Below are 27,720 nucleotides of genomic sequence, written 5' to 3'. Positions count from 1 at the left end.
ACGCAGGCTTCACATTTTTCCACTGTACCTTGCTGGCTTCTGTTACACAGACAACCCTAAGCCTGGGAAAGTTGTGAGACTTTCCTTCAATATTGGCCAAGGATTTTAAGAAGCTCTGACGAAGTATCTCTGGCTTAGGGCTGTATGGAAGACTCCTTTCTCTGGCTTTACATGATGACATCTATTATCCAGGGATGCCTTTTGTTCCGAGAAAACCCTCTCTCCTGTTCTTCACATCCTTCTACAACCGAGGCTGCCCGGTGCAGCTGCTTGCTGGCTCCACTCGCTGCATGCTCGAGTTTGGCCGGGAGACCTAGATCTCCATCCCTTGTGGATATTTTGTGTGCTGCGGCTCACGGCCTCTAGGAAGTGAGGAGGACAGAGGGGTCACGGATTTATAAACACTGTTAAAAATGCCTAGGCTTCTCAGACTCATTTCGGTTATGCTAGTTCAAGTCAGTCATCTGAATCTGACTTTGAATCTACTGTTGTATGCCTTAACTTCACTGCTCTTAGTTTCTTGGACCAAGGAGACAGAGGCTGGACTCTCCACTTTGCTGGAAGCTGCATTGGATATTTAAGGGCTAACTATGCATCAAATAGCCAAAAATGCCTTGCTTAAAGCTTGAGTGGGTTTCACGTGGGGATGGCTTGGCCTAACCTCTGGGTCAGCTGGCAAAGCGTGCATGGTTTTACTGACACATCCCCAACCTTACTAAGCAAGGGAGAAATGTGGACGAGGCTTCCCTCTTTGAAATACTTGCTCATTAGATTGGATAGAAGAATAAGGCTTTCAGAACTTCCAAGATGTTACTTTCTCTGAAAAATGTGACTTCCAGTGTTTCAGTTGGTCACAGGAATTTTTATGTTTTTCCCTATATCTCAATTGGACTTAACAATTCCCCTGTAGGGGCACCTGGGTGGCTCAGTGGTTAAGCTGCTGCCTTCGGCTCAGGTCATGATCTCAGGGTCCTGGGATCGAGTCCCGCATCAGGCTCGCTGCTCAGCAGGGAGCCTGTTTCCCTCTCTCTCTCTCTGCCTGCCTCTCTACTTGTGATCTCTCTCTGTCAAATAAAATAAATAAAATCTTTAAAAAAAAAAAAAAACAATTCCCCTGTAAAAGAGTAAAAGATACATTATTGCACAGATGTAGTTAGTGAGGGCACCACATAAGTTTAAAAAACACGTTGAAAAATAGGACGTGAATTCACAAGATGCTCTCGTTTCAACAAGAGCAAAAGATTGTGGGTAAACCAAAAGGAATACCATCAAAGGAATATTTGCCTCCAATCCTTGGTTTCAAATCCACACAAAGAAAACCACGGGAAGCTTGAAAAAATAGAACAGAAAATAAATTGAGTATGTTGCGCTGTAGTAAAGGAATTACAACCAGAGTAATAATACCTACCATTTGTGTTTTATCTGCTAAGCACCTTACCTATCGTTTCTCACATATCCCCATATAACCATTATAACTTCAATTTCCAACGGGGTCGCATTGTTTTATATAGAATATGCCATTTTTCACTAACTGCTTTCAAGATTTTTTTCTTTATCTTTAGCTCTCAGGAGGTTGGCTAGGATCCGTCTAAGCATAGTTTTATTGGGGTTTATCCTGTTTGGCTTTGTTGAGCTTCTTGAATCTACAAATTTGTCTTTCACCAAATTTGAAGAATTTGCAGCCATATTCCTAAACTATTTTTTCTGTACTAGTCATTTTCTCATCTCTTTCTGGGATCCTAATGACACAGATTTAGACCTTTTGGTACGATTCTGCATGTGCCTGAGGCCTGCTCAATTCTTTTCCAATCTTTCCTCTTTCTGTTTCTCAAATGAGATGATTTCTATTGATCTATCTTCATGTTCACTGCCTCCTGCTTCTGCCATCCCCATCCTGCCATTGAGCTCATCCATTGAATTTTTTATTGACGGTACTTTGATTTACAGTCCTAAAATATCCATTTTGTTCTTTTTAAATTTCTTGTTCCCCTCCTGAGGTCATCTATCTTTCCATTTATTTCAAGGATTTATTTATTTCCATTTATCTATTTGCCTTTATCTCATGGAGCATAGTTATAAGATAAATATATAAAGATTTAAATACATGTAAATATATAGTATTTGATAACATAATTAAATGTATTTTATGTAATATAATTAAATATATAATGGGATTACATATGAAAGAAATACAATGGATTAACTATATATAATATAATTATAGTAGGAGATCTAAAATATAATAGCTAATACTAGTAGAAATGTATTATAAAAATACTACAAAATAAATACATAAAGCATATTGCTATGCTTTACATTCTTTGCCTAACAATTCCATAAGCTCAGGATTGGCATCTTAATTACCTTCTTGGTTACATTTCTAGGTGTTTGTATGTCGAGTAATTTTAAAATATATCCTAGAAATTTTTAATAGTAGGTTGTTCATACATTTGAGTCATCTCCAAATCCTCTGTAGAATATTATTAATCTTTCTTCTCTGCTTGAACTGGGGTAGACCACAAGTTCTATCTCTTCCATGGGGGGTGGTTTTTATTTCAGTTCAGTTTTCAAAGGGTTTGCTAAGCTGCTTTGAGTCTGTCCTATACATATGTAGCTTGGAGATGAGACCAGGACTTACACAGCTTCACAGAATTACTGGAACCCCCTTCTCCAGTCCTCTCTCCTGCAGGATTCCCTACACACTATGTTTCCCACTGAGGCCACCCTTTACAAGTCCACTAGCAAGAAAAATGGTGTTTCTCTTGGGAGTTTGGCTACTGAGGTCACCCATGGGGCAAAGGCAGGAGTAATCAAAGAGAAATGAAAGTGAGGGTTCTCTCCACAGTCTTTGAACCCCAAGGGCTCCCTTTCCCAGGGGCCTGAGATATGGGGAGCTCCCAGGCCACTACCATGTGACTGAGTCTCACCCTTAGGTTAAAGCCCTAAAAGAAAAGAGGTGGGATGTGTGGAATCCATGCTTGTCTGTGTTACTTCTCAGGTTTTAACTACCTTGCCCAGCTCATCTGCTTTATTTACTTTTCAGAGTCCTTATGTGTTGTTTTTTTTTTTATTTTGTCTAGAGTTTCTCTAATAATCACCAGGAGAGATAGCCAGTAGCAAGTTTACTCCATCTTGCCTGCTATTACTTCCATTTTATAGATAAGGGATACTGAAAATCTGAGTTCAGAGAACTTGGAATGGTCAAGTGACAAAAACGGGAGAATTAGTATCCTAACTCTTGTTTCTGGGTTAGGTCCAATTCATGTGTTTTGCATTATATCATGTTTCTCTTCCAAGATATCTTAGCTTCATTGGTTTACAAAACAGTCAACAAATTATAATAACATTTTTCAGGTTTCTTCATGAGTATAATAAAAAATCTAATGTTAATTTAAGTACTATCAGGATACATTATGTTAGTGTTAACTACTGCATATGATCCACTGAGTACTCCCTGGATAGTCTTTTTCCCGATCTTACTTTAAATATTTCAGATGTTTCATCATTTAGAAATGAGATCATCTCAAGGATGTCCAACTCTTCCTCTAAAAGAAATCAGGAATAGATATTCAATGTAACCAAATGCATTTTTGGCATCTAGTAAGATGATATTGACCTACTAACACAGTGAAATGCATTAAGAAGTTTTTAATATTGGGTCATTCTTGCATTTCTGGTTATACTTGGTTGTTATATATTATTATTTTAATATAGAGTTGAACTCTTTTCTGCATTTTATTCAGAAATTTAGCGTCAGTATTCATAATTATGATTGGACTGCTCTTATCCTTTTATGACTTCTTTTATTTACATATATTTATACTTTTTTTTACATGTAGATTGTTACTTCTAGAAATTAGTCTGATGTAAGGTATAAAGTCAACATCCATCCTTTTCTTCCAAGTCCTTAGCCAGTTTTTCCATCATTTGCTGAATAATCATTTACTACCAATTTGAAAATTAGACTCTTTCATAGACTTGGATCTATTGCTGTGTTTTCTATTCTGATACATTGCATTTCTGTCTGTCCCTAGCTAGGGCCACACTTTCTATTGGTTTTAACATCTGGAAGTCCAGACCTTCTTCACTTCTGATCTTGAGTGAAAATCACCCTGGTCTTTTGTAGGTTCCTTTTTTTTTTTTCCTACCATAGTCATTTTAAATCATTTATTTAATGTACCAGAGTATTCTTGCGATTTTTCATGAAAATGTATAGAAAGTGCAGAATCACATTAGCAAAATGGCATTATAGTTTTATTGTATGTATTTTCTTATCTAAGGGTATATCCCTTCACTTACATCTCTTAAGGTTTTAAGAGACATAAGGTTTTGTTGTTTTCTTCAAACCAGTCTCATACAGTGCATATTAATTTTTTCCTGGGCATTTTTAAGTTTTCCTTTCATCGTGAATGAAGTTTTTTCCTGTGTATTTTCTAAATTATTGGTTTATATAATTTCTACTTCTTTAAAATTTATCAATTTGGGAGACACCTGAGTGACTCAGTCAGTTAAGCATCTGCCTTCTGCTCAGGTCATGATCCCAGGGTCCTGGGAGGGAGCCCCACATCAGGCTCCCTGCTCAGCAGAGAGTCTATTTCTCGCTCTCTTTCTGCCCCTCTGCCTCCATTCCTGCTCTGTTCCTTGATTTCTCTCTAAAAACCTTAAAATTTATTAATTTTTGTTGGTGGACTAACATGTAATTAAATTTTATTTATCATCCATGGGTGTTAGACAATATGTATACTTTAATGAGTATAACATTTCATATAAGAAATATATTGGGGGCTCCTGGGTGGCTCAGTGGGTTAAAGCCTCTGCTTTTGGTTCAGATCATGATCCCAGGGTTTGGGGATCAAGCCCCAAATCTCTGCTTAGCAGAGAGCCGGTTCCCCTCTTCTCTCTCTGCCTGCCTCTCTGCCTACTTGATCTCTGTCTGTCAAGTAAATTTAAAACAAAGAAATATATTGATTAAATTTATCAAATATCTTATATTTTTGTTTACTTGATCTGTGAAGACAGTGAGGTATTTTCTAAACTCTCTACCATAACTGGTTTTTGAGAATCTCCAACACACTGCTTTATAATTTATGCCATATTGCTTAGTTCACATGGATTTTCATTATACCATTTCATTATGGTATAATGAAAATCCATGTGAACTAAGCAATATGGCATAAATTATAAAGACTATATTTCTTTTTCTCAAAAGACTATATTTCTCAAAAGACTATTTCTTTTTCTCAAAAGACTATATTTCTCAAAAGAATATATTTCTTTTTTTTTTAAGATTTTATTTATTTATTTGACAAACAGGGATCACAAGTAGGCAGAGAGAGGGGCAAGCAGGCTCCCTGCTGAGCAGAGAGCCCAATGCGGAGCTCCATCCCAGGACCCTGGGACCATGATCTAGGCTGAAGGCAGAGGCTTAACCCACTGAGCCACCCAGGCGCCCCTTTGGACTATATTTCTAATTAACATAAAATAACCTTTCTGTTTCCTTTCATACTTTTATGTCCTTTGTCAAAAAAATATTATGAACTTGGGCGCCTGGGTGGCTCAGTGGGTTAAGCCGCTGCCTTCGGCTCAGGTCGTGATCTCAGGGTCCTGGGATCGAGTCCCGCATCGGGCTCTCTGCTCAGCAGGGAGCCTGCTTCCTCCTCTCTCTCTCTGCCTGCCTCTCTGCCTACTTGTGTTCTCTGTCAAATAAATAAATAAAATCTTTAAAAAAAATATTATGAACTTAAATTTCTAAAAATAATTTACTGCTCTGTGTCCACCCATTTGTCTTTTACCTTCTTTGATATTTTAATTTTTCACCAATGATTTGAAAAGTATAATTTGAAAAAGTATAACTCCATTTATATTCTAGTAACAGTTCCCAATGAATTTTGCTTGTCTTTATAATGGCAAGAATTAAGTAATATCATTTATTCTCCTTGCTGAATTTTTAAAGAATTATTTGCATTATGTCTCATAAATACATACACATACACATATATATTTCCTTTCCAGTACTTGAAATTTTTATTTTATTAATTTTTTAATTCCTTAGTTGGCTGAGTCTTTTTCCAGGTAAAATTTTCCTGAAAAGTATGTGAATATTAAAATTTGTAAGGCTGAACTTAAATTTGAGAATTGTTATTATTCACCTCCAGGTAAATATTTTAATTGAATACAAAATTCTTATACCCTGACTACCTTTTCCCCTAAATTTACTGGAAAATGACACAGTGCTACCTTGTGTATATTCTACTCTCTATTGCATACAGAAAAATGCCAAGTTAGTACATTTCTCCTTTGTGAGTATCCTCTTTTTCTCCTTCTGGATACTTGCAAAAAAAAAAAAAATTCCTTATCCTTGGGGTTAAAAAATTAAATCAAGAGAATATATCTAGGTGTGGATTCCTTCATTGATTTTGTGTAATACTTTGTATGTGATTTGAGCCTTTCCATCTCATAACAAATATCTTCAGTCTAAGAAGTGTTTTTCTAGAATTTCTTTTATTATTACTTTTCTTCTGTCCATTTGATTCCTAAATCTATTCCAAACTCTTTTTTATATTCTAAGTCCTTATTCTTATTTTCATCTTTATCATTTTTCTTTGAGTTCCTAGAGAATGTTTCACTCTTGTCCTAGAATTCACCAAATTTTAATTACTTTGTTTGTATTCAACTTAAAAGTTGCAGCTTCTATTGAAATTTTTTACTGTGATAAAATATACATACCATTAAACTAAGGATTTTAAACATTTTTAAGCATACAATTCAGTGACTTCACATTGTGCAATAATCCCACAACTAGCCATTTCCAGAAATTCCTCATCTCCCAAACTGAAACTGTTCCAGCCCCTGGTAACCTCTATTCTACTTTTGGTCTTTATGGATTTGTTTTTTCTAGGTACCTCACGTAAGTGGAATTTTATAATATTTGTTCTTTGGTATCTGGCTTATTTTACTTCACATGTTTTCAAGGTCCATCTGTGATATAGCATATGTCAGAATTTCATTCCTTCTTAAGGCAGAATAATATTCCCTTGTTTGTATATACCACAATTTGTTTATCCATTCATCTGTCAATGGGCTTTTTGGTTATTTCCATCTTTTGGCTGTTGTGAATAATGCTACTACGGACACTGGCATGTAAATGTCTGTTGAAGTCTCAGCTTTCAGTTCTTTGGGGCTCATACCTAGAAGTGGAATTACTCGATAATATGGTAATTCTATGTTTAAGTTTTGGGGGAAATGCCATACTGTTTTCCACAGTAGCGGCACCATTTTACATTGCTACCAGTGATGTACAAGGATTCCAATTTCTCCACATCCTTGCTGACACTTGCTATTTTCTGGGGGGTTTTGTGTGTGTGTGTGTTTTTTTTTTTTTTTAAAATAACAGTCATTGTAATCGTTGTGAAATGGTATCTCATTGTGGTTTTGATTTGTAATTCCCTAATGGTTAGTGATATTGAGCATCTTTTCATGTGCTCATTGGCATATTTGTGTATCTTTTTTGGAGAAATACCTATTCGAGTCCTTTGCCCATTTTTAAATTAGTTTTTTTTTTTATTGTAGTTGTTAATTTCTAAGAGTTCTTTATATATCCTTGGAAGTAATCCCATATTAGCTATATGATTTGCAAATATTTTCTCCCATTCTGTGGGTTACTTTTTCCTTCTGTTAATAGTGCCCTTTGATTGAAGTTTTAATTTTGATGATCCAATTTATCTATTTTGTTATTTGTTGCCCATGCTTTTGGTGTCATCTCCCAAGAAATCATTGCCAAATCCAACATCATGAAGCTTTTCCTCTATGATTTTTCTGAGAGTTTTCTAGTTTCAGCTCTTCCATTTAGGTCCTTGATCCACGTGGAGTTAATTTTTCTATAAGGTTTTAAGGTCCACCTTCATTCTATTGCAAATGGATATCCAGTTTTTCCAGCCCATCTGTTGAAAAGATTGTCTTATCCCCCTTAAATGGTTAGCACCCTTCTTGAAAATTCTTGACTACATATGCAAAGTTTTCTTTCTGGGTCATCTACACCTTTATCCTTATCCTAGTACCACTCTGTTTTGATTAGTGTAGCTTTATAATAAGTTTTGAAGCCAGGAAATGTGCATCTTCCAACTTTAGTCCTTTTTTGAGTGTGTTTTGAATATTAGGAATCCCTTGAGATTCCATATAAATGTTAAGATAAGTTTTTCTATTTCTGGGGGTGAGGGAAAGGCCATTGGGACTTTGATAGGGATTGCATGGAATCTGTAGATCACTTTGGTTGGTATTGTCATCTTAACAATTTTAAGTCTTCTGATCCCTGAACACAGACTGTCTTTTCATTTATGTATGCCTTCTTAAATTTCTTTCATCTTTCATTTATTGTTTTCTGGGTCACTGCATTTTTTAACTGACAGAAAATAACTTTCAACCCTATGAATATTTTTCTAATCCTGAATTTTTTCCTTTTGTGTATGTGTGTGGTACCCTGCTATTGTGTCAGAGATGGAGTATCTTCATCATGAATATGAATTGCAATTGCTTTATGTGCTCCCCATTTTTTTATAAGAGTTTGCTTCAAAGGGGAAATTTTCTCAGATTCCTCAAATTGGTCCTCTTCTTCCCAACTTCTGAGATTTTCCTTAACAGAATAACTCAAAAAAGGAACAACTAAGTTTCTCAGTCCTGGGATCTGGGGAGAGTTCTGTCAGGGATCACGAAAAATCTTTATGGAAAATGTGAAGATCCCAGGCTAAAGACCGTGGGAAAATTTAGATGTATAATTTTTGCTTGGAAAGGGTGGAGACCTGGTAATTTGTCCAAGGGATGGAGGAAGCTGAAGCCAAGTGAAGATAGTCAGGTGTAGGGGCTGGATTGCTGTGTTGAGAAATGAACAGCAACAACCCCAGACTTTTCTCCTCATGTCCTGGAATTCCAGGCTGCTCGGTCATCCCTCAGCCTGCTCTCAGCTGCTACACTTCTTATAGGAATTATCCCAAGTATCTGGCATGGGTATGGCACTCTGACCTATTTTCCAGCAGGGAAAACATTTCCCCCTATTATAGTAGTTGAGCTTTTTCTCTAGCATGATGGAGAAAAAAAAGGGAAAGTTAAAATATGTGGACCCAGACCCCTGTTTTCACCTGGAAGTCTTGCCTTCCTTCTAAACCTTGCAAGATTAAAAAACAAAGCATGACAGAACAACCGTGAGTCAAAAAATTGTGTCTTATCCAGCTCTCTCCCTGGCCTCATTTGACTACTAAGGAAAACTCTTCTCAGAGAAATTGAATTATTTCTCCAAGCTCATACAAGTTGTCAGTGGTGTAGGATTTTTTTTAACTCGCAAAATTAAAAATTTTAAATCTAGTGATTTTTTTTTTCTACTACATTCCATACTCTACCCTATTTACTGCAAAGATATACATGCTGCTATCTTTTGTTTCTTATCTGGGGAATACTAAAATGGAAGCAATCCCTGTGTATATGTGTAAATGCATAAGTACACATACTTTTGTGTCTATATACAATCTTTTATTAATGGATTATAATGTACCAATAACCTAGAAGGCTTTTCTCAACTATAATTGAAAATTAATAATACCTACCTTGTAAGAGTGTTATGAGAATCATTTATTACATGTATTATATAGATGGGGATACTGAGTCAAAGAAGGCACAAGGCCACTCTACTGTAAAAGTGTAGCAATTTTGGTTTTGAACCCAGGCATGATGGCCCCGGTGTCCACACTTTAATCATTATCCTCTAGGGTTTCCTACAATTCTACAATCATGTACAGTTTTTAGTTAAATCCTAGCATCCACAATTCACCACCCCAAACCCTTAGATTTCTTCCAGAAAACACTTCTCTTCAGGACATTTTAGAACTTCAGCTTCACAAAGAGGTAAAGAACATTTCACAGATGGGGTTAAGAGGTGAAGTATCTTGCCTATTGCTTAAGGAGTTGGAGTGAAAATGAAGAACGCTTGGCTCAGACTGCTGAGTGGAAACCGAGAGACCACACTTCTCCATCCCTCTCAGTCATCCTTTGGTTGGGTTGAGAGTGTGGTTTTGCCATTAGTGTCACAGGGGGAAAATGACATATTCTGAACACATCGCTTGATTCCTGGAGCAGAATGATTACAGGCTGTCATTACCAAGAGACATAGTTCTAAAAACCTTGTCTAAATCTAAAAATAACAAGAGAGAAAACGAGTCTTCAGATACTTGGTGCTTGAAAGAACCTGGATTTGTTCCATTTTTAGGTACTCTTTATTTAGGTACAAAAGATTTGATGGCAAAATTAAGAGAAACAGTGGGAAGCATGCGTATTTATTCTCTTGTCTTATGGACCGAGAGAAGATCCAGGGGTCTGCATCCATGGGAATGTTTCTTACCTCTATATGCCTGTCTTTTCATCTATAAAATGAATAGAATGATAGTCCCTACTTCATAGAACTGTTGGAGAGATTAATAATGCCAGGCATGCGGTAATTCAGCAATTCAGAGAGTCTTCAGTCCTCCACGGCTCACAGCCTTCTCCAAAGTTTTAACATTTGGCTGGTCTATCCCTATATAGAGGGGATATAGGTAGGAAATACTGCTTTGGCATGAGGCCAGAGAAAGGTTATTTTTCCCTCTGGTAACAGTTCTAGTGAGACTTCTTCAGACAGATGCACACAGGCAATGTCTCCAGAGGAAGTTTGTCAAAGGGGTCCTCATCCTGAGACTCAGTGACAGTAAAAAGAACCCACCTTGAAGCAATTCTGCCCCTCTGGGAACAGACTGATTTGTGAGAGTAATGCGTACTTCTCACACTCTTCCTCTGGGGATACCCCATTAGGAGAAGAAGTAAAAGGATACTCCTGGGATCCTTGGGTGTAGCTTGACTTGACCATCAAAAGCAAGAAATTTCTTCAACATTCTTTCATCTTAAAAATGCATGTGCATTCGTGTCCTATCTAATAACATAACCATGTTTGATTTCAGATAAAAATCCTGTTGAGTTCTTCCTCAGATTATGGAGTACAACATATGCTCTGAAAAAAATAACATATATGTAAATGTGTGTGTGTGTGTGTGTGTGGTCTGCCACTGTGTACAATACATTGCCCTATACCAAGTCTGGACATCACAGATGTAGTAGAGATGATACAGACTTTGTACCAGGGTCACTTTGGGTTCCAGTCTGTTACTGGACTCCACTGAATCTGTTTTCTCAAATGTGCAGTGGAGAGAATGACACCCACTGTATGGTGTTGCTCAGAGCCTGTTGTAAATTAATGTAAGGGAAGTGCCCAGCAGAGGTGCTGGCGCAACACCGATCCTCCGGAAATGCTATTTCCCTTCCTCGCCTCTATCCCACATGTGGCAAGCACATACAAAGAATAAAAACTGACAGAGCAGCAGGCAGAAGCACTCTAGTCGGGACGAGGCCAGCAAGACAAATACAGAAGTGGTCAGTGCAACCAAAGAATGGTGGGGTGTTCAGACCTGACGCAGAAAAGACCAAACCCATCTGGTTTCCGGTGGCCCTGCAATGACAAAACGCAACTGGTCAACATAGGCATCTCTACAATGCTGCCTGCCTGTGCCATCACTGTCCTTTGGCCTCTAGAGTCAAGTCCAAGACTTAGTGCTTCCCTTGAGCAGTTCTGATGGTCTCCTCGTGAACTGTAGGTTCAGCCTATTGCTATGCACCCCCCACCATTTTTTTAAATTATTAAGTATTTCAAATGGAACAAAAGTATACCCCCCCAAAACGATAATGGCCTCATTATCCACCACCGAGCTTGTTACAGTTACAAAATGTTACAGGGATTGACACCTCTGTGTACACACCCCCTTTCCTTTTCATCACCAGAGATAATCACCATCCTGAATTTAGGAGTTTCCCTCTTAACAGATACTGGATATTTTTGTATACCTGAGAGCAATTTATTATATTTTTTCAGATTATGCTTTATAATAAATGGTCATATTGTGTGTATTTTTCTTGAACATGTTTTTTACACTTAACATCATGGTTTTGAGACTTTTTCTATAAAGATACATAGAGCTGTATTTGGTTCATACTTTTCCATTGCATCATATTATATTGTAATAATGTACCCTCATGTACTTATCTGTTGTCTTATTCACAGACAGTTAGTTTTTTTTAACTTTTTGCTGTTATAAACAAAGTGGCAATCAACATTCCCATCTCCCGGCAAGGGGGATAGTCAAAAGCAAGAATTTCTGGTACACATTTAGGGATCTAATTGCTAGGTCTTATGGTGTGTGAATGTATAACTTCAAGAGACATGATTTCCTTGTTCTCCAAAGGGGCTGTGCCAATTTTCATTGCTTTATAAGCAATTTTCATTGCTTTCAGTGCTTTATAAGAGTTCTCGTTGACTCTCAACACCTTGTATGATCCTTCGACTCATTTTTTCAAATAGATTGTGCCTACCTATGACTTGCGGGTTGGATAATCTGGTGTGAACATATATAGTATACTCTCCCATCACCAGCCCAATATTGCATCAAAGTGTGAGAGGAAAGTCTTATCTTTGAAGAAAACTGACTTTTCACCAGCTTATACTAAAGAAATGTGGTCTGACCAAAAAGAAGATGCTTGCTTATCATCTCCCCTAGGGCTGTCCGCTTTTGGCTCCCATCCAAGAAGGTGATTCTGGGCTCCACAGTCTCTGTTGCACAGGACTTGGCAGAGCACCATTCTATCCTATGCCCCTACAAACATCCATTGTGTTCAGCGGAACTGGGCTCAAGTCCATCAGCCTGACTATTTTAGATACTACAAGTACCCAGAAAGACTAATTGAACTAAGAGGAGCACGGAACGGAAGGTTCTCATAGGGGAAAGCAATGTATTTGGGAAACCCCGAATACAGAACCCACTTTCCACCACTCCCATCTTCTGCAGAGTATGGCTCAGCCGGGGAAAAGGGTTAGTGATGGGAAAGTCTTACAGAGATTTGTTTCAAAAACAAAGTGGTACCATAGGAAACTGCCTGGTGAAAACCACTGCATGAGTGAGTAACCAACCAAAACAGAGTTGTGTAAAGAGCAGCTTGTTTGGACAAATTCATCACGTTGCCCTGTGATTAAACCATCACTCCTATCCTGTATGCCAGCTTAGGCTTCAACCCTTGGAAATTCCCTGATGGGCTCCTCTTAGTGAACTTCACTGACTGGTCTGCACTAGACCTGTGCCACATTGTGGACTGCGCCTGTCTACCAGTTGTGACCTTTCCAGTTCCCAGCAGATGCCCAGGATCTGTTTCAGCTCCCTACATAAAGTGAGATATCTCATTCTGAGCTGGAAGGGAGCTGGTAGATCTTCTAGTTGCACACCTTCATTTTTATACTTGAGAAATCTAAAGTTGGCATCCCTAGGAAGTGGCAGAATTAAGATTTAATCCAAGTCATCTTCTTCTGAAGGTCATACTGCCTTCATTAGCATCAAATGTCATGGGAAGAATGACTTATAAAACAGTGTGGGTGTTGAGAATATGAGAATGGGTGGGGGGAGAGGTCTGAGGGAATTCTAGGGCACTCCAATCTTTAGACTTCTAGAAGAGAAGGAAAAGGCCACACTGAAATATGAGAAAGGACAAATGAGGGAGATGGAGAGTGCATGTCATAATGGAAATCAAGAAAAGAAAGCATTTTAACTTGAGGATGAGGCTAAGTGTTTTGAGTAAGATGAAGCCAGAGAGGTGACTATTGGGTTGGCAATGTGGAGATGGTTGGGGAGCAGAGACGTGGAGACAAAGGTCAGAGCAGAATGGGTTAGAAGGTGAAGACTTCCAATATTAAAATGAGAGGTAAAGATATTTTTTTACCCTTTCTTTCACATAAAAGTACCCCTAAACCAGGAGAATGTGAAACAAAACCACAAAGCCTATCTTTGAGGAAACTAAGAAATATTTAAGCCATAAGAACACTATATGAGTGAGGATGGAAAGAGGAGAAAAGAGTGGCAAATGATGTAAGCAGTGTGGAGAGAAGTAAAATATAATCCTGTAGAAGGAGATGCTGAGAGGAAACAAGCCTGTAGCCTAGCAAAACCCTGGAAAGCACTGCCAGATACTGCTGAAGACAAGGAAGGGCTAAATGGGGAAAACTAGAATATCGTTAAGTTTATCTGAGGATGGGGTAATTGGTGATGGGCATTAAGGACACTTGCTGTAACAAGCACTGGGTGTAAAATACAGCTGATGAATCACTAAATTCTACCCCGAAATTAACAATACACTATATGTTTACTAACTTGAATTTAAATAAAACCAAAAAATTAAATTGAACTTTTAAAAAGACTTTATTTGAGGAACTGTTCGACCTCAGAACCACCTGCCTCCCACCACATCTGAAAATTACTCCTCCAGTTCCACCAGAGAAGTACGAGGATGCTTTCAGAGTCACACACACCAGGCGTGGGAGATTATGGAGATAACTGCATCAAAAATGTGGCTGCTTCCAGCCTTCCTCCTTGTCAATTCCAGACTAACACTTAAGGAAAGAGTTTGAAAATTTGTTTTCTTTGTGAAATAAATACTTCGGGGTGGGCGAGGGCGGAAATGTCCATACACTGATATTCAACAGTTCCCAACAAACAAGCCTGTTGACAAAAGCTGGTCATCCACCAGTTGGCATGCCCCACCCTGCATGCACAACTTGAAACAAGTCTTTCTGTCTCACTCATTCACTATGAACAACCAAAGATCACTCTACATTTGAAGAAAGTCTTCATGGAAAGACAGGGAAGCGGGATACAAGTACTGTTTCAAGAAGTCGTGTTGTGAAGAGAAATGTAAACAAATTGGTGAATAACTAGAAGGAGATGTGGGGTCACAGAGGATTTGTTTTTTTAAGATGAGAGATTATATGCTGGTATTCAGCCTCTCGTATTTTTCTTCCTGACTTGAAACAAATGTGTAGTCACAAATATTTAGAAAAAGGTTTTATAGTAATCCTGCTTCTGGTTAGGATGTAGAGGAATGTGAAAAACCTCCATTTCCATGGTCAAGAAGAAAAGTCCCAACAAAATAAAATCCATATGTTTCTATGGAGTTAACAGACACACAGGAAGAACTGGCAAACTGAATTAGAGAGAAATAAGCCCTTTATAGCTGAGCAGAGGTCTATAGAAACTTCCACACTTGGTGGTGGATATGGTCCAGGTATGGGCAAAAGTAGGGTAACCCTGGAGAGAGACAATTCAGGGATTAGGAAAAGTCAGCTGAACCTCAGTAAATACTGTGTGCCAGAGGAATGGATTATTGGAAGGAGCCCTACATGAAAAAGAAATGTCTTCTGACAACTCTCCCTGTCACCTGCACCTCTGCATTTTTCCCAGGAAAGTATCAGTGAAACAGTTGCTGAAAAGTGAAGAAAAAATGCATAATCCTGTATATGGATCACTGTGGGGCTTGGATTCTGGAGTTCTACCAGGGTTGAATCCAAAGGCAAGCAAAAATGACTGAAGCTGCTCCCACTTCCCTCCCAACTCAAAGACCGAAAAGATCACAAAGGCAGGGCAGGGCAGAAGTCTGAGAATTAGGCTAATGACAGGGATCAGAGTCTAATTAAAGCTGTAACCCAGCCCAAACTCAACCTAACTCAAGGAGGAATCTAAGTAAGCAGCCCCCACCCCACTCTCAGCTCCTAAAGATAAAAGGCTTATGAACAAAATAAGTCAACATTGTACCCAAGTTTCCGCTGCCTTTTTTTTTTTTTTTTAAACAATGTCTGAAATGTCTGAAACACAAATGAAAAGAAAATGAGGCTTGGGAAAAAAGCAGGAAAATGTGACCCATAATCAAGAAAAAAACACAGTAATGGAAGCAAATCACACATCATTTGATGGTTGGAATTACCAGACAGGGATTTAAAGCAACAATTATAAATATGTTAAAGAATTTATAGGAAAAGGTAGTACATTGGAGACACAGGATATCAGAAAGAACAACAACAAAGACAACTCTAAAGAACCAAGTGAAAACTATGGAACTGAAATACAGTATCTATAGAAAAGGGATTGATGAACTTAAAAACAAGTTAATAGAAATTGTCCAAACTGAAAGAGACAGAAAAGTGACCAAGGGGCAGAGGAGGGAACAAAATCAGCCCTTATGATTTGTGGGATAATAGCAAATGGTCTAGTATATGTATAATTGGAATACTGAACATGGCATTCTGCATACAGATCCAAAACCCTCAAAGAACTCCAAACAGGAGGAATACAAAGAAAAACATCATCTAAGTGCAAAGTAGTTGAATTTCTGAAAACCAGAATAAAGAAATAGTCTTAAAACATAGGGAGAAGGGAAAAGCCATATTACAAACAGAGAAACGACAATAGAAATCACTTACTTTTTCATCAGAATAAAAAGACATGCAACCCAGAAGACAACAGAGTGATTTCTTTATAAGATGTAAGGAAATAAAGACAACTTAGAATTCTATATCCAGTGAAAATATTCTTAAAATTGCAGGCAAAAATTAAGACATTTTGGTGGGGGTAGGGGGGAGATTGAGGAAGTCATCCCCTGCAAACCTACAATACAAAAAAAATAAATAAATAAACAACTGCTAAAGGAATTCTTCAGGCTAAAGAAAAATGATAACCAGATGTAAACTAGATCTTAAAAAAAAAGGAGGAATAACAGAAATGATAATTTTTTTAATTTTGCAAAAAGATGATTGCTTAAGACATATAATAACTGCATTTTGGAGTTTATTACATATATAAAAGAATATCTGACAATAGCATAAAGGATGAGGGGATATATGGAAGCAGACTATTAAAGCATTCTTTCATTATATGAGAAGTGGCACAGTATTAACAGTAGCCTGTGTTAAAGATGAATTCTATAATCCATAGAGCAACTGGAAGAGAGAGGATGCTACTACAGATTCTACAGATGTTAAAAGATAATGAAGAAATATTATAAACAACATCTGGAAAGAAATTCAGCAATACATAAGAAATGAATAAATATCTGTACATATTACCATATATGAATTATAGCTCACTAAAAAAATTTATATATAAAAAAGGATCTTTGGTTCAGCTTGCATCTCAATATCGTTAATCATGTTGGCCTATCCTTAAGTAAAAGTCCCAGAGAGGCTATGATTTATATACATTATCAACAAATGATTAGAATTGGCTGTGAAACATCAAGACTCCAAAAGTAACCACAAAAGGTCTTTAATTAGTCTATGATCTTTTGTTCTTTTCACTCCATGTTTTTGGTAGCCAGCATCTGGAGCTGTAAGGCCATCTGGAAATGTTGTAAATGCAGCATTAGCGGTAGTAAGATGTGATATGTGTTTACAATATAAGTTGAGACTCCAAAGCCAACAACTGCTGGACATTTGAGAAAAGTCCAAGTCAACAGAATTGTGGACTTTTACTAAGCAACAAGAAGTCAACAATGTACAGCTGATGTTGATGTTCTGGGCTGGTGGTGGAGATTGTTTTATAGACTGAAAATGTGGTAGACACTGCATAACCCCAAGGAGGATTTTGCAGTGGAAACATCACGAGGGTGCTTAGGAGAAAAAGCCTATTGAATGAAGTGCTTCTTGACATGCTTATGTGTGTCTGTCTTTTAGTGTTTCCATGAGCAAATACTATCAAAATGTCACATCACAACCAGAATCCCAGAAAGTAATCTTCATGAAGTATGGGGAAATTCCCAGGGCCACAGAAAGCCCAGCAGACAATGTGACTAATTCTCCCCCCCCCCACCCTACAAACCAGTGCAGGGCTGGGGGCATGGTGCACGCTCATTAAATCATTGCAGAAATGAATGGATGGATGCACGCATGCATCCATGCTGTGATCATTTATTCAATAGCAAATTATCTTACTCTGTGTCCATCGTTAAGTCTTGCAGGGATTGTACAAGAAACACAGGACATGTGACCTGGAGACCCTTTACTTCTATGTAGGAACACTGGCAGACATGTGAAACCACCAAGGAAAACAGGAGACTCCTTAATACGAGCCACTCCGTAGGATTCCCTGCCTCTCTCATTTCCCAGGAAGATAACATTTCATTTGGTAATAACCAAGTCCTCGGAGAGGTCCTTATCAACCCCTTTAAAAGATCTTTCTCCCAGTTTTCTTCCATTCCATTGGGGGGGGGGGAGGCCCGTATTAATAGTTCTATTGTCCCAGAATTAAAAGAGACCCACCATTCCCATGAAACCATCTGTTCTATTGGCTTAGATGCTGTGGGTACTTAAAGAAGGAGCAGGGAGTTGGGAGGTGGGGCCAGAAGTCATTTGATCTTTCCACCAAGAAGGGTGGTATGTGGGGAGGTCGTGATCACTGCTTGGGACTGGTGAGTTCTTATCTTGCCAGACAAAGTATCAGGGAGAAAGACATTTTCCAAAACAGCCTTTGCTTGTTCTGGTACCAAAAAAATAGAAAGCCCAAGAAAATACTTATAAAGAAAAGGAAATAGGCTTAGCGAAAACACCCCAGTTCCCAGACTTCACTTGGCAGAGAAAAAATACAGTGAAGCCAAGGAACCTTTTCCACACCCCCAACATGCCTTTTTTAACCCTCTTTTTTTAAGCTTCAGTCTTAACACAAGATTCCAATTTTAGTGTTGCCCAAGTGTCCCAAACTTTGCAAAGATAACGCCACATTTGCTTTTCTTTTTCACCTTTACGTGTAATGTCCAATCACTTCTCACCTAATTGTCAGAAGTTAGTCCCAATCTGTTCAGTGCCCCCCAGCTATTCTGAAGTGTTCCATATGGCACCTCTGTGTACTCAGGAACAAACCCCCATGTTCCTATCCCAACCTCAGTCCCATGTCCCAGCATCACCTTTTTGCCACCTTGTCACTGTCCTTACCCTCTTGAAACTGCTGACCGGCAGGGCAACACTGCCCTCTGGCAGAGGACTGATAATGCCACCTTCTCCCTTCCCAGTGGTGGCAGTGGTGAGGAACATGGCTTCCATCTTTATCCCTCCTTCCAATGCACAGATATATACCGTTTCTTATCACCAAATGACAGAGTTAAAATTAAACTTTGCCTTTTGTTAGGATTTATTGAAATAGCCAGGGTAATAGAAAGAGGTACAATACAGAGAATGGCTTCTAACCACCACATGGGGACAGATCTAGGATCAGTTATCAAGTCAGCTTCTGCCTGGCCTCCCTCCACATGGCCAAGTAAAGCTCATCCCTGCCCCCAAGACTGACTTCTCCCTAGGATGATTAAGTTCTTCAGTAAATAGTCATTGAATATTTTTTTCTGTCCCATGCACTATAGTAGGGACAGAGGATATAGTGGGGACAGAAACAGACAAGGCCCAGCCCACATGGAGTTTAGAGTCTCAAACTGGTGAGGGGGGTAGCTAAGCAAATCATTACATAATCAAATGTTATGAGTTCAGAGTTCTTGGGTGCCATGAGAAAGTCTAATTGAGGGAGTTAGTCTGAAGAGGGGAAGTCAAGTAAGGCTACTTTGAGCAATTGACATTTAAGGTTGGGAGTGAAAGCTGGGTAAGAATTAGCCCAGTGAAGAGCTGGGCGATGGTTTCCCCAGTCCACAGACAACAATGATTGCAGGTGTGAGGGGCCTGTTGGAGAAAGTTGCTTGGGAAGACCAGGGGGGCTCGAGCGAGGAGAGTGGGGGCAGAGTGGTACAGATGAGGCTGGACAGGTAGGCAGAGGAACCATCCCGTGTAGGCACTGGAAGGCTTGGCAAGGGTTTCAGATTTACACCAAGTGTAATCAACTGCTATTGAAGGGTTTGGAGCAGCGGTGTGAGTGGCATGTTTTATCCTGAATTTTAAGAACATTGTAACAGCCATGTGGAGAATGAATGGAAGAAGGGAAAAAGGACAGTCTTAAGATAGGAGTGACTGTCTTAGTGGTCTAAGCAGGAGACAGTGATGGCTCAGACCGTGACATTGGCAGAAGAGAGAGAAGTAGTCAGTTTCACGGATGTCTAGAGAAGAACTGATAGACTCGATGACAGAATAGGTAAGGGGAACAGGAGGGGAGAGGAGAGTGAAAGTGGAGGGGCCAAGAAGGATTCCTGTTTCTGGCTTGGGCAGCTGGGCACATGGTCTGATATCTGGGCACCAATACAAAAGCAGACCATAGTCAGAACGTTTCCCAAAGTCTGAGTTACTTGGTCTTAAATATTCCACGAGAGAAGCATCAGCAACCCAGGCCAGGGAAAGACTCGGCAAACCCGTTCTGTTTGTCTTTAAAAAAAAAAAACTTGTAGGGGCACCTGGGTGGCTCAGTGGTTTAAGCCTCTGCCTTCAGCTCGGGTCGTGACCTCAGGGTCCTGGGATCAAGCCCCACATTGGGCTCTCTCCTCAGCAGGGAGCCTGCTTCCCCCCTTTCCCTGCTTGCTGCTCTGCCTACTTCTGATTTCTCGCTCTATCAAATAAATAATAAATAAATAAAATCTTAAAAAAAAAAAAAAACTTATAAGGCACTTGGGTGGCTCAGTCATTAAGTGTCTGCCTTTGGCTCAGGTCATGTTCCCAGGATCCTGGGATCAAGCTCCATATCGGGCTCCCTGCTCAGTGGGAAGCCTATTTCTCCCGCTCCCACTCCCCCTACTTGTGTTCCCTCTCTCACTGTGTCTCTCTCTGTCAAATAAATAAATAATATCTTTCAAAAATTTAAAAAAAAAAAAAACTTACAACAACTTGGCAATCCAGCCTCACCCATGGCCACGACATCATATCAGTTTTAGCAGAAAGTTAATTTTGCACTAGGTTTCCTCCCCAAGTAATTGCCAGGATAAGACAGTAATTAATTTTCTTCATTCGTTCAAAGAGAAACAGTTCATCATAGTGATGGAGAACAGGGCCTCTGGGGTTCAAGTTCACCCTCTGCCACTTAGTAAGTTGAGAGACATTGGGCAAGTTCCTTAACCACCCTGTGACTCAGTTTCCTTATCTGGGAAATGGACCTAACTGTATATCTACCTCAAAGACCTTTCATAAGATATAAGTGACTTAATTATCAGTGGTGTATTTCTAACAGGGCTTGGTACATAGTGAATACTCTGACAGTGTTAGAAATTATTACCGTCATTCCTCATTAAGCAAGTGTTACTGAAACCTCCCACTTCTCCAGCACTGATCTATGTAAGGAGAATCCTGGGCAGGGTAGAGAGGCACTTTTTAGTCAGACCGATTTGATTTCAAGTCTCTGCTCTCCTACGTAACGCCTTTGAACCACATTTTCTCGCTTGAGGCATGAGAGCAATAAAGCTCACCTTGAGCAGTTACTTGGAATATAAAATCAGAAATCTTTGAGCAGGGCCTTGGACATAGTGGAAGCTCACTAAATGGGACGTCCTTTCCTTACTCAAAAAAAGCTTCCCTTCCTAATTTAAATAGTGCATCTCCACCTCTGTCACTAAAGAGACCCCAGTGAGAGAAAGGTAATGACACACCCTTTCATAGGCTTACAGATTTTGAATACAGTTAATGTTTCTTTAGAAATTAGCTTTTTTTTTTTTGCCCTTTGGGCATGGTATGGAGCTACTTAAAAGACAAAATATGGATGTGGGCATCTTACATCCCAGAGAAAATGTCCTCCAAAGGTTGTTTTAGGTCCCCAGACCATCCACATTTCCCATCAGCAGTTGGCCCCTTTCCCGGTCCCATAACCCACTTCCTCTTCCTGCCCCTCCCCTACCACTTTGAGCAACCAGAGTGAGAAAACATGGACACCAGCCCATAGAAAACACTCCCGGTTGTCCTGGAAAGTGTTGATTGCCTGAGCTTTTATTTTCAAAGCTGACTACACAGTTTCCTTCGACCCATCCTTGTGGGTGGCGCAGTTTGCTCCCAATTCCTGCCCTTCCCACCTTCAGTCCCTGCGTGGCCTCGGGCTTTTGATGCTCTTCTCTTTCTGGCTCATGTGAGCTGTTTGCGTCTTGATATAAAGTTGCCTGAGTTGTCATGTCTTCCCCTCTGGAGCGGTTGCCTTTTAGGACTCATTTCCAATGTAGAATGAAAACTTTGTCCTGTTGAGGGGTGGGAAGCTCTTGTGAGTGGTGGATATTCCTGCAAAAGGGTCCCTTCACCTGAGATTTCATTCATCCTCCCCTATGACTGACCCTGAACGGATAATGTACTATAAAGACTTTCCCTCTAATAGGCTTTTGGGGGACCGTGGGGGGACTATGGCAGGATCCACACACACAAAAAAAGTTTAATGTATACGTCTCTCCACAGCAACGTGTGAAATGCTCTAATAGGACTAACACCGTGTCTTTGGATTTCAGAGAGCAGATCCGTCAGGGCCTAGAAGAACTCCAGAAGGTCCTGCCAGGAGGAGACACTTACATGCATGAAGGATTTGAAAGGGTAATTTTAAAATTGTTTTCAACCCCAAAGTGTGATAGGGAAACATCAACTTAAGGATGGCCGATGAGATAAGACACTTGGAACCGAACAACCCCTGAAAGCAAAAAAGTGAAAACAATTTTCCCACAAGCTTGGGCACTGATAACTCTATCCCAGAGAAAGAATTTCCTCGCTCCTTCCCTGATGCCGATAAAGGGCTTTTTAGCTAATGCTTGGCTGACGCTCCTGAATCGTGACTCACGCAAGCCCCCCCCCCAACCCCCGGTCTTTCCAAGGTAAACTTTTCTACAGGGTGCGTGAGTGTCGAGACGGAACGTCAGTGACTTCAGTGATAAGGAAAACAGGCCCCAGTCTGTGAGAAGTAAAGCAAGGATCCATGTTCACAAGTACGTTAGGTAAATGTCAAGGTAACTTTAGATGAAGGCCATGCCTTGATACCTGAGCAAAGCATAGGTGGCTTACGTAAAGACTGAAGACTGAGCCGGCCTTCATAGGCAGCCCCAGAGCTTACAGCCCCCTATGGTATTTGGAGCAGCACACGGTGGCTCTAGGTCTGATGTCTCTTCCTTGTGTTTTTCAGGCCAGCGAGCAGATTTATTATGAAAACAGTCAAGGTAAGACCATAATACGAATTATCAAACTTTTTTTTTTCTGTGTTGGCTCCTGAAAAAGTGCCTCAGTAATTTCACATGACAAAAGATAAATGCGATGTTGCCCATAATCCTCCACACCTCATCACAGGGAAGAAATGGATAGCAAGACAACACGCACCTGGCCAAATTCTACTGTCCTGTTGATGCCCAGAAAGGATTACATAGAAATAATGAGGAGCCTGTTATGGGCCACAGTCTGTAATGTCCGTGAACAGCTTTGCATTTTGAATTCGTTAAATTAATAAGTACTTGGGTAGGTTAATAGTCTTGGATATTCTTGTCAAATTTAATTTTTTTTGTCCTTCTTCAAGCTCCAGTCCTCTTCCTTTCTGTAATTGGATACAATTATTGAGATTAAGATACCAGTGTGGTTTAAAGTTGGCTTGATTTAAATGAAAAAAAGAATATACACAATATACTTAATGTATAGAAAATATAATTTTTATTTTAATTTTAGCTGTTATTACTATTACTACAGTGTCTTTCATGGATCGCCTTTCTTTATCCGAGGCAAATCTTTTGAAAGAGATTCAGTATTACAGTGGGGATTTTTCTCTCAGGCCTGTAGAAGTGTCTGCTTCCTATTTCCCTCTCAACTGTGATAAACAGAACAGTTCCAATATTGACACTAAGACTCATTCATATAACCCAACCATCAGCCATGTTACTACAAGTCTAAAAATCACTGAAGAATTCTAGTGGACTTTTCCAGCTGGTCTAATATCATGATGACCGTTTCTCCTTGTCCAGTTCTTCAAGGGGTGATGGGTATGGTCAGCTGTGGCCTGTGGGAAGGACTCCCGAACAATGCATGTGGTAGAGTTTCCCCCCAGGCCTTCACCTCAGTCCCACGGACTGTTAATAGAAAATCCTAGAAGTTTGATTCACTGGAGCTACTCCTGGCTATCAGTCCAGTGGCCATTGCAGCAGCCTTGGTCCTTTTTTTGAGAGAAGACTGAGAAACTCACAGACAAATCCTACTCCCCTCTAGAGTCTGTCCCCACAGATGCCTTCTTCTTTGTGCTGGAGGTGCTTCTAGTCCCAAACAAAAATTTGTTGGTTCTCATAATATTGACCTCGGGTGGTTGAGCTTAGGAGACATCAACCCCCAGGACTGAGAGGGGGTTTCCCTGAGTGCGGCAAGATGGATTGAGTGGGTCTGTGTTGTGTTGAGCAGGATACAGGACGGCCAGCGTCATCATTGCTTTGACCGATGGGGAACTCCATGAAGATCTCTTTTTCTATTCAGAGAGGGAGGTAAGCGATGGCCTGGCCTGTGTCTAACACAGACATGGTAATAGGGCTCCTTCCTCCTGAAATGGGCTGCACTCTTTCAGGCAACATGATAGGTGTTCTTCGTAAAACCTCTGTGTAAAATAGTATCTCGTATGTAAAAAATAATAATAATTTTTTTAAGTGAACTCTCATATCTTACACATGGTCGATGTTTTTCCCCTTTCAAAATATTTGCCTGTTACTCTGTGTTTTAAGGGTTAAAAGTCGCTCACCATGACTTGATTTACCTAGCAGTTTTGAAATACTGTATATCATGTTTAAACAAAAATGTTGATGCCATTTTTCCTCCATTTCTGCTAAAAACAGGAGGGGAAAGAGTTACTTGAAATATGCAAGAGCCAGTCTTGTCAGAACATATTAATCATTGAGATTCGCACTCTGAGAATCAAAGTTGAATATTAATTGGTAGCAAAGTAAAGTGTAATCACTCCTACAGTATTTCTCCTTCCTTTTCTTTATGTTCTCAAAAAGTCCTCCTTAGAGCAAGTGACAGAATTCTCTCTAAATGAAGCTTCCAGTTTGTATAAAGAGTTTCAGAAAAAGAAGTTTATTCAGGAATTGAGAATTAATGCTTATATTTAGGAAACCCTTTCTTTTCTAGTCTGAGATTTGAGCCACATGTATAATTGGCCCAAAAAACCAGTTCACCATTACTGACAAAGTGACAAAGGCTCCTTCGAGCCAAGTTAGAGAGAAACACAATAAGGAAAAAGATAGACAATGAGGAAGGAGATGCTGGCCTCTGGGGGAGGAGTTAATCAGAGCACGACCCTTATCTCAAGCTCTTGACTATTATTTGATTTAAATCCAGGTCCCTTGCATTCATTCATTCATTCATTCATTCGGTGGTAACTGAGAGCTCCGCACATGCTGGACTCTTTGCCTAATACTAGGGAAACAAGTGGAGAAGATATGTCTACTGCCTCATGGTGCTTACCATTTGAGGATGTAGTGATGCTTTTTGAAGACTCTGCTGGCAAAGGGCATGAGGAAATGATGTAGGAAAACACACTACTTCTCCCCTACCCATAATTAGTACAAAACACCATTTGCAACGGAAACACACAAGTAAATGTGACAGACCCTGCCTGAGCATTTGGAAAATAATATATTCTCATATTCTAAAGTTGAAACTAACAATCCAGTGGGAACACAGAATGGCTTATTTTAGGTCCTGAACAACAGTCAAATAAAATAAAAACCCTAATAAGGAAATAATTGAATATGAAATAAATGATGGATGTTGGAGGCTTAAAATATGGGTTAGTAGAAAAGAATTTTAGGTATGGCATGTACAAACTTGGAAAAATATTTGGAGTGTCAGGGCCAAGAGAAGGAGGCTTTCTGAAAAAGAAAGATAAAGCTCAAGATACATAAAGAAATTAATCTTTCCATTTTTATCCTATAGAACGCCCAAATAGAGGGAAAGATTCAGTTAAGTTATTACAGATAAGGCTAGAGATAGACTGTGTCTAAATTTTGTTTTATTCTTAAAGCAGCAAGGGATATTTTTTAAATGAAAGGAAAAAGATATATGTTTCTGTTTCTTCTAAAATTCAGTGTTTCAAGAATGTTTCAGTCACACATGAGTTTGAATACTAAAGCCAGGGGTGGAGGAGGAACACAATTCAGAACAATATGCATACATTGAGCACCTACTATGTGTCTACTATCGATTATTTATTAAGCACCTACTGTATATTCCAATGATTTCCAACTTTTATTTTCTATTTGGAAGCACAGAAGAACCTGGAAATAAGACATCAGAGCCTTTAATAAATCAAATATTAAGATCAAGCCAAAACATGGGTGTTATTCATTATGTTGCCCTCTCGATACTTAATTGTAGAGATGGTCATGGGTTCACTCACTCAAATATAGACTGTAATTCTCAGACCATTAAACAGGTATACTCTATGGGAATGAAAAAGACCTTATTCACAAAGGGTGCTGACATTTATAAGCATCATGTTGTTCCAGGCCTTGTATGAGGAGCTCTGAGTATATTATCTCATTGGATTCCCAAACACTTTACAGAGCAAAGCCAAACCTAGGTATATTGAGTTCCAAGGGCCACATCCTTTCTATTATACCATGCTGCTATTACAAAGAAAGAAAAGTATGCCAATAAAAATTCTTCAGAGGAATTGGGGTGCCTGGGTGGCTCAGTGGGTTAAAGCCTCTGCCTTCGGCTCAGGTCATGATCCTAGGATCCTGGGATCGAGCCCCACATCAGGCTCTCTGCTCAGCGGAGAGCCTGCTTCCTCCTCTCTCTCTCTCTCTTCCTGCCTCTCTGCCTACTTGTGATCTCTGTCTGTCAAATAAATAAATAAATAAAATCTTTAAAAAAAAAATTCTTCAGAGGAATGGAATAATCATTTCCCCAGAATATATTTTTGAGATTTTATTTATTTTTATTTTAGAGAGAGAGCAAGCAGGAGATGAGCTGGGGAGAGAGAGGGAGGGGAAAGCATCCTGAGCAGACTCTGCGCTGATCATGGAGCCCAATGCAGGGCTTGATATTCGCACCCTGAGATCATGACCTGAGCCGAAATCAAGAGCTAGGTGCTGAACCGGGCTGAGCCACCCAGGAGCACCCCCACCAAGATTATTTAATAGAGTTAGCCTAGCCTGCTGTTCCCTTTTCCTCCCCTCATCTTTCAAGACTCTACTTCTAACACTCTTTCTCAACCCATCCTGTTAGGCTACTCACTCTCCTCAGGTCCCTCATGCATCACGGTAGAATGTACTGTTTACTGGAGGGTGAGCTCTTCGGGAACAGGGATTGCCCTCTCCATTGTGGTACGTGATGCATAGTAGGTGCTCAGTAAATACCCGATTGTGGAAGTTAGTCTGGTTCCTCCAAAAGGAGTATATTTGCCACTTCTCTGTCTAACGGCTGTTCTCCATTGACCCAGGCTAACAGATCTCGAGACCTTGGTGCCATTGTTTACTGTGTCGGTGTGAAGGATTTCAATGAAACACAGGTATGGATTTCCTCGGGTTTGGGAGCTTGTGAATGGTAGAGAACACATGTATTCGGTGCAGCAGCACAAACACCCCTTAACTAGGTTATTTTTCCATAAATGTTAAGCAAGCAAGAATTATTAGTCGGGTAAGGGACAAGAAGCCAAGCCCATGCACTTGGGGGTGCGGAATGCAGACTATCCAGGCGGTATCTTCCTTGGTTAACTTTCTTGGTAGATGTTTAAATTGCCAAGGCATCAAAAGAGATCTGAATAAAATTAAGAAACTTGTTGGTTGTTTTCTTCTTAATTTAATGAATCTAGTTTTGCTTCAATCTCAAATATCCCTCTTCTCCTATTAGAAATTCAGTGCATTTTCTTTTTTTTTTTTTTTTTTTTTTAAAGGATTTTTTCTTGGGGCGCCTGGGTGGCTCAGTGGGTTAAG

General features: G+C 39.6%; 1 protein-coding gene across 2 annotated transcripts in view; it reads left to right on the top strand.

Annotated features, from left to right (window-relative positions):
• ANTXR1 (ANTXR cell adhesion molecule 1) overlaps positions 1 to 27,720 on the top strand; it is a 218,381-nt gene that overhangs the window by 39,448 nt on the left and 151,213 nt on the right. For both annotated transcript variants that reach the window (XM_082744116.1, XM_082744115.1), the window contains exons 4-7: positions 22,279 to 22,360; positions 22,941 to 22,974; positions 24,191 to 24,270; positions 27,228 to 27,296. In XM_082744116.1, coding sequence (XP_082600242.1) covers positions 22,279 to 22,360; positions 22,941 to 22,974; positions 24,191 to 24,270; positions 27,228 to 27,296 — 265 coding nt within the window. The remainder of the gene's footprint in view (positions 1 to 22,278; positions 22,361 to 22,940; positions 22,975 to 24,190; positions 24,271 to 27,227; positions 27,297 to 27,720) is intronic.

This window comes from Mustela nivalis (genome assembly GCF_964662115.1).
Source record: "Mustela nivalis genome assembly, chromosome: 8".
Taxonomy (NCBI): Eukaryota; Metazoa; Chordata; class Mammalia; order Carnivora; family Mustelidae; genus Mustela; species Mustela nivalis.
The sequence above is the reverse complement of the archived record's forward strand: the minus strand, read 5'-3'. Positions and strand labels throughout refer to the sequence as shown.